This window comes from Gopherus evgoodei, chromosome 17 (genome assembly GCF_007399415.2).
Source record: "Gopherus evgoodei ecotype Sinaloan lineage chromosome 17, rGopEvg1_v1.p, whole genome shotgun sequence".
NCBI lineage: Eukaryota > Metazoa > Chordata > Testudines > Testudinidae > Gopherus > Gopherus evgoodei.
The window spans coordinates 13,235,603-13,247,635 of record NC_044338.1 but is presented as its reverse complement, the minus strand read 5'-3'; the positions used below and the strand labels follow the sequence as shown (position 1 = coordinate 13,247,635).

The 12,033-nt window shown below is 41.8% G+C and overlaps 1 protein-coding gene across 1 annotated transcript in view; it reads right to left on the bottom strand.

Moving 5' to 3' along the window:
* The window catches only part of CALN1 (calneuron 1), a 233,342-nt gene extending 223,920 nt beyond the window's left edge, over positions 1 to 9,422 (bottom strand). The window contains exon 1 of the mRNA XM_030536900.1: positions 9,358 to 9,422. Coding sequence (XP_030392760.1) covers positions 9,358 to 9,368 — 11 coding nt within the window. The 5' untranslated portion in view covers positions 9,369 to 9,422. The remainder of the gene's footprint in view (positions 1 to 9,357) is intronic.
* Between the last annotated feature and the right edge of the window lie 2,611 nt (positions 9,423 to 12,033).

Here is a 12,033-nt window from a genome sequence, read left to right as displayed (position 1 = left end):
CTATTAATCTATAAACATTAGCTACAACATCACAAATTTCCATTATTTAAATAATGCGGCCCATGCGCCTCCCCAATGTGGCCCACAGGGCTCCAGCAGTTTTGGGGCCAGGTCTCTCCCTTGGCTCCAACTCCGCTCCCAGGGAGCACAGCATAGCAGCGTCTGCCTGCTCGCTCCAGTAGCTGCCGGTCCCTCCCTGCGGCCTGAGGCAAGGCGGAACGGGGCTGTGCCTCCGTGCGCTGCCTCCATCCCGAGCACCCCTGCGGCCCCTATTTACCAAGGGTCAACAATGTTCAGGCTTAGAAATCCTCTTCCCTCACCTGCTGAAGTGAAGACACATAGGAACTATTCACTGAGTCTTCCTCAATCCAGATGTGATATGGATAATTACCAAAATAGCTTCTACAATTAGAAGACAGAACTAGCCTCATAAAGGATATGATTGCTATACTGAATAGAAACTGAGAAGAGTTCTACTCTCTGGAGAGAAATAGTCACAATCAAAATGGGCTTTCATGAAGCCCAAAAGAGAAAGATATGTAAAAGTGACTTTTTAGTGTACTACTAATTAGGTATGTGGGAGACAGAAACCAAGTAGCAAATACTAATATAAATATTTGGTTGAAGGGAAGTGCACAGGAGGAGTGGCTTGGTTTTGCAGAGCACCGAAGCACTCGTTGCTGTGAGAAAAATAATTAGCACCTAAAATGAAAAGAAAGGAAAATTGAAAAGGGCTAGGTACAGTAAAAAAGACCTAGAAAAACAAAAATAATACAGGTAGTGGAAAAGGGTAACATTTACAAAAGTGCATAAGTGACTTAGGAGTCCCATTTTCTAAAAAAAAAAAAAAGAATTAGACACTTAGGAGCCTAATTCCCATAGGCTTTCAATGGGATTTAGGCTCCTAAGAGCCAGATTTTTAAAGGTATTTAGACACAAAGATTTGGTTTATTCTTTTTTTTTACTTTTATTTGTGCTTCCATGCTTAGAAATGTTGACACTTCATGAGACAAGGCATTATTTTGGCATATCCTGCCCAGCTGAAAGGAAATCTCAGCACATTTATAATTTAATTATTATTATTTGTATTGCAACAGCTCCCAGGAAATCCAATCATTGACCAGGATCCACTGTGCTCAGCACTGTACAAACACACAACAAAAAGACAGTCCCCTGCCACAAATAGCTTGCAGCTAAATAACTTCCAGCCTACTTTTCCGCAGACCCAAAAGGTTTGGATAAGATGGTTTAAGCACATAATAGAATAAGAAATTTCATGTTCCAACTGCAGTGTCAACCCTAGATCCATCCAAATAGATCTGGGCAAATTTTTCAGTCAAAACATTTTTCAGTAAAAAATTCACTGACACCAAAACATTTTAATGTTTAATTTCAAAACCACTTTTCATTTACCAAATTCCTTCACATTTATTTAAAAAATGTAAAACATTCTGTTTTACCTGAAACTTTTTTCTTTTTACTTTTTTTGATTGTCCAAAAATTCATTTTCTCTTTGCGCCATTTTTTTTCCCCACAGAATTGTCAGTGAATCAAGCAATCCATTATTCACACAGCCCTACCTCCAAGGCCTTGGGAAGCTCATGCAACATGTCTGCCTCTATTTCCTCACCCAGGGACTGGGTGTGGCAATATTTACCTACCTCAGAATGAAGATGAAATAGCTAATATTTGTAAATCTTATTAGAAAGGAAGGATGATGTGGTTAAGGCATTGTTACTCAGGAGATCTGAGTTCCTGGCTCACTCACAAATTTCCTGTGTGACCCTGAGCAAGACATTTAAACTCCCAGGACCTCATTTCCCCTTCTATAAAATGGGGATAAGCCTACTTCTTTTTCCAATTCTCTGCATGTCTTGTCTATTTAGATTGTAAGCTCTTTGGGGCAGGGACTCTCTTGCTTTGTGTTTGTACAGTGCCTACCACAACAGGGCCTTGATCTCAAATTGGAGCCTCTAGGCTCAGCCATAATACAAATAGATAATACTACAATAATCAAACCATAACATTAACACAATCCTAATAATAATAGTATTTTAAACACAAACAGTGTTAAGTTTGGGGTACTTCTGTGTATTCATCTTTTCAGAACCTTTAGGAGGTAATCTATTGCTACACAGAGGATTCTTGGATTGTAAAGCAGAACCCACATCAACTTGTGAATAGTCCAGTTATCCGGCACTGAGAGATTCTATTACCCTGTTGCTGTATCATTGCAAACGATGGAGATAATACTGATAATTCTTCTTTGGTAGGTAAAAGAAAAAGATGTGAAAACGTGCTCTGTGATCACATGTAATTCTGTTATTAGGAATGCAAAGGAAACGATCCGATGCATGCAGGCAGCGCCAAGCTGTTTTTTTTATTATCATCATAAGAGATTAAAAGATCTGTGGGAACAGCGAGCCTATTAGAGGATAAAATATGAAAGTAAATTGTAGAGAAAGACAAAATAATTGAAGTAATAAGTCAGAAGAAAAAATACTATCATCTGATATTGGCTTTCAATGCAATAAGCCGGAAGGCGTCCATAGAAGTAAGAGTGAGGTTTATCCATTTAGGGCCTGCTGCATGACACACTGGGGGTTTTCTTTGAGCTTTAAAGTACATCATGGAAAAATTATCTTGTAGACCAGGAAGAACTAGAATAAAAAGGATAACATGAGCAAAACTAGCTGAGGAAATGACAGACCTGTACCTGGATGCACATAATAAAAAGAAATCATGTAAGAGGATAAGTTAGGGGAGCACAATCCACACGATTGCGATCTTAGGCCAGATTCATCACTGATGCAACTCCCTTGATTTCATTACAGTTGAACCAGTTACCAATGTGACTCTTTGAACCTATACAGCATTAGAATATCTTTCATCCTAATAGCTCCGAAAGTGCTTTACAAACTTCTGCTCCCTTTAATGTGCAAAAATAAAACATTTGGATTTCAATGGGAGTTGGACTGGGCCTAGTTATAAGAACATATAAAGTATATAGATACCTTTTCTCTCACTAATAGAATACAGCCACCTGTGGGGTGAACAGCAGCAGCTGTTTAACTATGAATGCTAAACGACAGTTCAGAACAGGAAGCAAAACCATCAGGTTTTGCATTTTCTCATTTCTGTTCGAGTCTGTTCTACATAGCCTGTTATACCTCCCTCATCACAGTACAATCTCAGTGCCTTCCAGTAGTGCAGTAAGCATGTCTAAGTAATATCTGTCATATTTGGTTCAAGACTGTAAACCCCTTGAACTCTTTCCCCTCTTCAGTTTCACATTTCATTCAAAAGGTGGGACCTTCATCAGCAAGTCACTCCTTCGTATCTTTATGGAGTTTTGGCTCTGTGCTAAGTCAGATGCATTACAATCCTACTTAGACTGTACATTTATTGGGGTAGCGTTCATCTTTTTCCTATGTGTTTGTACAGCATCTTGCACAACAGAGCCCTAATCTCTACGGGGGCCCATAGGCATAGCTGCAGTACAAATAAATAACAACAGATACAATAAATGACGTATTGTAGAAACAGAAATAGGCTTGGGCCAACATATCTGGATCTGAACTTTCCCATGTTCAGGGAGTTTAGTGTTGTTCAAATTCAGACTTTTCATCTCTAACTGTCATGCATCATTACAACGTTTCTTTTCCTTGGAGGAGGTCACAGTCACCCTAACTCTAGGCTTTGGATTTTTATAGAAATCTACTCTAGCTAGTTACACCCAATTCCTATCACTAGAGTACCACAGCATGACAGTAACTCTTCCCTGGCTTCCATCTAGACTTTGGTGGTCATTCAAGGGTATCTGTTTGGGGATGATGGAAACCTTCCTCTTCAACTTCCCTGAAACATCTGCTTAAATGGAGGCAGAAAGTCATAGAGTTTAAGGTCACAAGGGACCAGAACATTTAGCCTGACTTCCTGTATCTCACAGGCCACCAACACCACCCAGCACCCAGTGACAGAACCCAACAACCAAAATTAGACAAAAGAATTACACCTCAAAGCAGGCAAGACTATTGTGTGTCCCAGGAGAGAATAGGAGTGACTGAGGTGCAGCAGGGCCTGAGGCAGGAAAATGATTAAGTGAGATATAGTGACATTAAGTGAGTCCTAACAATTGATCCGCATTCACAAGGACAAAGGACATCCATGTGATCTGAGCACATTTTTTTATATCTGCAGGAGGCTCTTGTATGACGTGATAAGTGATCGCAGTGCTGGTGACACACACACAGAGGAATGTTTTAAAGCAGAAGTCATTGCTTAACTCTAGCTTACCGCTGCTTTTCATTCCACTGACAGCAAATGATCTAGACAGATCAAATGACTGCAGCACAAACTTGAACAATTTGCTGATGACACAAAATCAGGGATAAAAAGAGGAGAGTTTAACTGTGGCAAATAGGAAATGCTAAAGGATTTGGTTTTATGATCAGGCATGTAGAAGATTGAATTTGAGATTGAAAATGGTAAATAAATTTAGATTGACTTACAAATAAGTCAAAAGAGAATGAAAATGAACTAGTGGCAAAAGGACCTTGGGTGTCCCAAGTAGCTTTTTAAATTTCATTTCCATCTTGCATAGCTATTTATGGAAAACTGACATTCAAGAGTAGAGCACTATGGGACATACGCTATTTCCAGGGAGATTTTAAATAAAAACAAGATGTTAAGTGCTGCTTTCAAAGTAGCGAGGGGTGAAAGGCCTAGGTCTCAAGAAAGGCTTGAGGTTTGGGTTTCATACACACAAACACAAACATACACACAATTAGATGCTTATCTCAATTATCTGGACTTCTCAGCTCTGCAGTTAGGCTGGAGAGGCTCTCTCGTGGAAAGCTAAGAAATTCTTGTGTCCGTCACAAACCATCCTCACTCATGGTACTTTGGTGCTACCTTTCTGAACCCTTGTTGGAACCCACAAGGCCAGAGATGTTCAAAAATTGGAAAGGAGAGGAAGAATTGCTGAGGGCCAATTCCTCCCCATCCACCAAGTCCAAGAAGCTACCCTTGCCACAGTAGGCTTCATGAAGGGAGGAGAAAAACTTTCCCCATGCCTCAGACCAGTGAGGGGTAACAGCTGCTTCAGGGATGCTACTGCAGCTCTACTTTTACAGTTACACCCTTGCTCAATGAGTAGCTGGCCATGGCCTTGCCTCATCCTCTGTCTCCCAGCTACATGGGGATATGGCATGAGCTGGGCCCTAGAGTATACTGGGCTATGTAAACTATCATATGTGAACTATCCAAAACCTGGCTGTACCAGCCCCACATCAGTTCCACTGCAGGCAGGATCCTCTTGAGGAGGCGATGAGGGCAGGAGCAGAATTTGCTCCTCAATAAGCTTTGTTGACCATGAGAATAGGTTTGGTTGGAGTTCTGATGAGCGTCAAGGGGAATTTTCAAGTCTCACTAAACCATTTCAACTGTCCTCAGACAGTCATTCTCTGCATCTTCAAAATGTATAACTAGTCACTGCCAAAATCTCAGTTCCTTGTTTTCCTGCAGGATTCATATTAATATTCATCTCTCTCATCTTCTTTGGTTTTTAAGGAGCAACAGTCACCGTTGCATGTAGATATGTGTTACTCCAGAAGATTTTACAATTGAGAAATCCCAGAAAGGTTTGCACATGTAAGGCAAGATTTTCTTAAGTCACTAATGATTTTGGGTTCCTAAAATGTTAGCAACTTAAAGCAGCCTGGATTTCAGAAAGTGTTGAGCACTCTGGAAAGCAGGCCCCCATAATGGTGTTTCATGTCAAGGACCCAAAATCAACAGTCACTCCTGAAACTGAAAAACTTGCTCACTGAGCTCAGTATTTCCAAATGCCTGGAGTCAAACAGTCAGGATCTCACAATGAGAGCAAAATATAGAAGAAAGAAATGTTGATCAATGTATCTGGTGGGTTTGGTTTGGAAGAGTATTCTTTAGAAACACTGCTGACCATTCTACAACGTCATAGAAGACATCACTTTACCTTCAGAATAAAACTTGCTGAGCAACCAGATAGTTCATTGCTCTATGTTGGGAGGCCTAGATCGGTGTATCACCATGTCACCTGCCAGAATCCAACCTAGGTCAGTAGTGACTAACTGATAGCTTTTCAGAGACTTGCTATACATTTATGCCCAATCTACAGAGCACACCAGTCTGTTACAGCTTCTCTGCTTGACAGCCTGGCTCAGTATATGTAACACAGCGGTCAGTATGTGTTATCTTCTCCCCTTTTGGTATGAGGCTGGTTACAGCTCTCTGCTTGGCAGACACCAGGGACCTGAACCAAGGGCCTCCAAAGCTAAAATCATAAGTCTCCACAGCTCGAGCTACAGAAGCAAACTCTCTACCTTGGGATTGTACGAGATCCATATCCTCCATGGATCTGGCACAGTAGAGGACACAAAACACACTCTGAGCAGCATGTAACACTACCAGATGTGTAATGAGTTGGGGAGAGGGTGTTCAGCCCAGCTCTTAGTGGACATGCTCCCATGGTACAAAACCTCCCATGAGAATCAAGGCCTGGATGGGCCACTGAGACGGAGCTATCCTCTCATCCCTAGATAGGAACGTTGGTGAGACAGTAAAGGGGAAATCAGACTGCCCTTACAGCACCTGTAATTCCGTGCACCAAGAGAGAGAATCGGATTCTAGGGTTGTGCCTATCAGCCATGAACGTCACACTCATTTTTAAAGCTAGTTTTCAAAAAAGAAGATTCTTATTATCTGTTTTCCTAACAAATGATTGGAATTGTAGAGGGGAAAGCACTGTGTAATAAACATTCACACCTGGTATACTGCTGCTATGGCTTATCACGCCATAGAGACCCAAGCCATGGGAATTCAGTGTCTATAGGTGAACTCATCAGCTTACAGCTGTTCACGTTGGTAGGTCTGTGGTCTATAGCAGTTTTGCAGCCTATCCAGAGCAGCATCATCCTTGAACTAAAGCAAGATTTGCTGGCACTAGTCCATTTGCAACCATTCTAGGAGTGCCAGATGGGGGCTGTGTTTCTTCAGAGAGCTCTCATTAAATTCAAGTGTCCATCAAAATCAAGGTGATGCTATTCCAGGTAAACACTGTTTTATTAAACATCTGTGTGAAATTCCCCTGGCTCATACCATGATTCAATGCCACCATCAAATTTATCCCTTGGTGCATTTACTTGAGAATGCAGAAACATTACTAGGGATTGGAATGCTTCTAGATTTTAATTTAAAAATGTCTATGTCCTAGCAGATGAAATAAACTAATTTGAGGGAGAGAGGTTTGGGACTCTGAAATGTTTCCTACAATGCATATTTGGGCTTGCATAAACTCTCATCTTCAAGGCACATCCCATTGTTTAGAAGCCCAACAAAGGTCTGACTGAGAAACATTAAAAAAAAAGCCAAGCATGAGCAGGTAGAGGTCCCATCCTGCTCTGAACAGAATATCAGTAGAGGGCATAAATCAATTCAAATTCACCCTCTTCCCAGAATTTTTGTACAGAAAAATCTTAGCCCGCTTTTTATAGATCCTGGGTAAAATTTTCAAAATTAACTCAGGCTCAGAAGTCCCATTTTCAAAAGTGACTTAACCCAGATTTCCAGGGGTGTTGGTGTCTAAATAACTTGAAAAATATGGAGAGAATAATCAAAAATTGTTGTTACTCTGAATTGCAAAAAGTGAGCTTTCCAGAACTAGTGAAATTTGCCAAATTGTTGGAGGAAAAACAGAACTCTGGAGTGACATCTGACTCCTTCCATGATCATGGATTTTTTATTTGTTCTTGTTTAAATTATAAAAGAACCACTCTTGTTTTTTAGCTAATCTGTCTCCTCAATTTTATTTTTTCCTCCATTATTTTCTTGCTGCATTAAATAAAGTGCTGCTTAAATATGCTGGTCCACAGCTTTGAAAACTCACCGTAAGACTGGGCTCTGAGAATGTCGTAAAATCTATTCCAAATTAGAGCTGAATGTTATCACTTAGGGATTTGCACATTTTAATCAAGGAATGAGGCATGCATTGGACTCAGGGGTGAACCAACAGCAGCAGCTCTCTTTCAGTAAGTGATGAGCCTAGCCTACATGCCTCTGCAGGATGCGTCCTAAAGATCCAGCAAGAAGTTCAATCACCATCTGCCTTGTAACCTTGGCTCTCTTGTGGCTGTGCAGCTTTAAACCAGAGCTTCACCAGCAGCCCACAAGCTTCACCCTAGCTTTGCCCAAATTGTTTACTTCTTGCAGGCTGACCTTGGGACCCTTCCAGCCCGAAATTTGCCCCAAAATCATCCTAGTGCAGGGACCAGTACCTCTCACTGGACCCTCAGAGAGAAAGTGTCGATTTGCTTCCTTTTCGGAGCCAGTAAAACACTCAACCTGTTAGCTTTCTACAAGCACGCACTTTCCCGAACTTACCCAGCACCAATGATTTATAATGAAAGCAAAACAAGTTTATTAACAAAGGAATTGTGGATTATGTAATGCAAAGTAAAAGAGAGAAAGGTAGAGATGGTTACAAGCAAATAAAAGGAAAATATGCACCTAAAAGTCTAAAACTTAATCTAGCAAGATACAGTCTTTGTTCAAGATGAATTCTCTCTCTCACACACACACCTCCGTCTCCTCAACTGGCCAGGATCCATCACAGAGACCAGATCACTTGGTCTCTTTGTCTCCTAAGGAGAAGGATAAAGATGGAGTCTCTCTCTGTTCCTTACATCCCTAAGGGATGTCTGTCTTACAAGTCAGAAAGGCCTCCTCCGGATTCAGTTTCTTGTGTCTCTGGGGTGCAGGAGCAACATTAATTCTCTGTCTCTTGAGTTCATGAGTTAAAAAAAAAAACAGTTTAGCTCGATGACTTTGTTTAGTATTAATCTGTAAACCAAGGTAAATCCACATTCCTGTGTCTTGGCCAGACCTGTTCATCACCTTTATCTAGGCTAGCAGGGGCGGCTCTGCCGGTCGCCGGTCCCGCGGCTCTGGTGGACCTCCTGCAGATGTGCCGCAGAGGTCCACCGGAGCCGCCTGCCGCCCTCCCAGCGACCAGCAGAGTGCCCCCTGCGGCATGCCTCCCCAAGCATGCGCTTGGCGTGCTGGGGCCTGGAGCCGCCCCTGTAGGCTAGGCAGTCTGGTCTTAAACATGTTCTAGTAACATCATACAGAGAGAATTCATAACTGCACATATATGGTTAACACATGCATCTTACACTATGAATAAGCAGCGTGTTATTAGCTTTCACAGGATCTCTCACAGGCATGCTTTGTACAAATGTTATTCCAGTAGTGTGCAGGGTGTGAACACAGAGGTGTGTAGGGTCACAAGCTGATTCCCTGGAGATGCTGAGTCAGTACCTCAAATCCATGTTGAGCAAAAATGACTCCTGACGCCACCATGCTGCAAAGCATCCCCGAAAGCCCAAACTTCACACACATCTGTTGTGCCTTTCAGCTCTGGGATCCACTACAATTCTGATGGGAAAGATTAAATGCAATGGACTTGGTGGAAGGAATTTAACAGCCACTGGTAATGAGAATTCAGTATCGGAGCAGGACGTTAAATGGCTTCTCAGCCTCAAAGGAGGAGGGAGAAAGTAGATATATACAGACATTAATTATAGATATTTTTCTACCAACCTCTTTAAATAAAGCCATTAGGAATCAAAGAACTTCCTCCTAAAATATGTTTTTAATGTTAAAGGTTTCACATAAACGAATAATGTAATGGTCATTAGAATACTAGGCATGGTAAAGATCAACTGAATCAACCGAATGAGTCTGTGCAATCTGGGGTGTTTAAAATTTCATAGGCAACACTTCTTTGCAGCTCATATGCTTGGCTTTTTGCAAAGGTGTGACATTAATTGCTGTACATAAGAAAGTAAAACAATGTGAACAGCTCTCACTATCTGCAATATCTTATACTTTATGCAAGATCAAATGGGGAATGGACAGGAAAAGCTGTTAAAGTAGCCACCAATATCATTGTGTTGACAGTGAGCCCTCAGTGTCCAGCACAGAATAGTGTGTGAGCTCATTAAACTTATATTTACTTCTGATGCACCCATGATTTCCACACAGATTTCCAGAAAAGCTCTCTCCTTGTAATTCCACCTAACTTCCCACAGGCCTGTTAGCAAGTGGGCCTCCATCACCCATATCCTATACTACTGTTTTACCCCTGTAAACTCCATTCTTGAGATTCTCATGCTCATCAGGCATTTCTCATGCATCCTGAGACCCATAGCCCTGAAGACAATATACCCCTGAGGCAAGGAATGCTTAGCCTGTGCCATAATAGTCACAAATCTTGAGTACAGGACTCTCCAGACCCCTTCTCTTCACTGCCTCTGCTTAGAGGTTTAAGGTTGTTTTACCTCTTGAAGATGGCTTGTGGGAATTTCCCCAAACCGTCTAAAATTCCTACCTGGGTAATAATGAAATAAGAGAGAGAAATATTACAACCAAAACACCATGCTCTGCCTAATGCATCCAGGGTTATATTGTCAAAAGCCACTTAGAGCCAAAGTCCCACTAACTTCAATGGGATTTAGGCTGCTCAGTCACTTAGGCACTATTGAAAATTGTCTTAAATCTCTACAAAGGCTCCTCTAGATAGGCCCACTTTGTGTCCTTACAGAAATAAGCCATAACTTCTCGAGCATGCATCCTCTCCTCAGCTACCCCTGTTCTTTATGAAACATGTTAGCCCTGGCAACATATCCAATAACCGGTGTCTCATCTCATCCTCTATTTGACTCAGTGCTTTCATGTATGTTTGATGTGCCTGGCTTTTCAGCACAGCAGACACTTCCCACCCACCCAAAGATCACCCACAGAGGGGATATTGCAGCCTCTCTCTCCTGCCAAGGTCAATGTCTGCTTTCCCAGTCATTCGTTATTGTAATTAAGACTCTTTGGAAAACCAGACTGGAATCCTGTCTGCCTCTCTGCCCTGCCTTCCCCACTGTCTTTCTTATATCTTATTTCCAATAGGCAGCTCTCCTTTCCCTTTTTGTTCTAGCCTGACAATCATGCTTTTGTTTGTTGTCATGGCTGGAGGTATCAGCTGAATCCAGCTTATTGTCTATCTTTAAAGAGACAGTGCTCACATATGCATAACCCTCCCTCTGAACTGTTTTTTTCCTGTGCTTTTTTAAAACCTCCTTAACTTTTGATGAGATCAAACATGTCTTCATTTCAGCTATAACCTTGAGAGCCTCAAGACTCTCACTCAACCTCTCTTTCTTCCACTCCACCCTCATATAACAAGCGTCATTGAAATTAGATTTTCACAGTGCAGCTGCAGTAGGGTTAAGAGTGGACTTGCCCTACGTACAGCTTAAAACCCCAGGCTCTTGCCAGCATACTGAGATCCTATTTAGTGATTATTTTCTTTAATACTGGAACTTAACACTCACAACTAAAAATAATCCTAATAAGCAGTCCAGTATCTCCCTTGGGGTCTGCTTTGATTTTCACCATCACCTCTGTGGGGAGAGGGGGTTCTTGCAAGCATGAAATCTGCCATTAAATAACATCACTGCTGTCTTGTTTCTTCTGCTTTTCTCTCTTCTCTGCTTCCCCCCATTTATGCATCTTCTCTCTTTTACATTTCCCCTATCTACTTCTCCTCAGTCCCTGGGCTTTTTTATCCTGCCCATCATTCTTCCAAGCGTAATGTCTTCTTCCAGCACAGACTTCTGGGAGATGCATGTCTTTTTCAATTCCTTCCTCTCTCTTTGCTCTGCGCACACATGCACTCACTCATTCTCTCATATCTAGAGCTGCCTGCATTCTCCTGGCTAACAGTACAGTCATGAAAAAGCAGAGCGAAGTGGGGCAGCTCTAATGTGCATTCCTGTGAGCCCTACACAAACTCCAGCGCAGTCGATGGAACTTGCCTTGTCTGACGTCAGGAGGAATAAAATATTAGCCAGTCTCAACCAGCAGTAATGCAAAAGCGAGAGAGTGTGATCAAGTGGTAGTAGTATGGGAGAATTAGACTTAACGTCTTCATAGGGGTGGTTC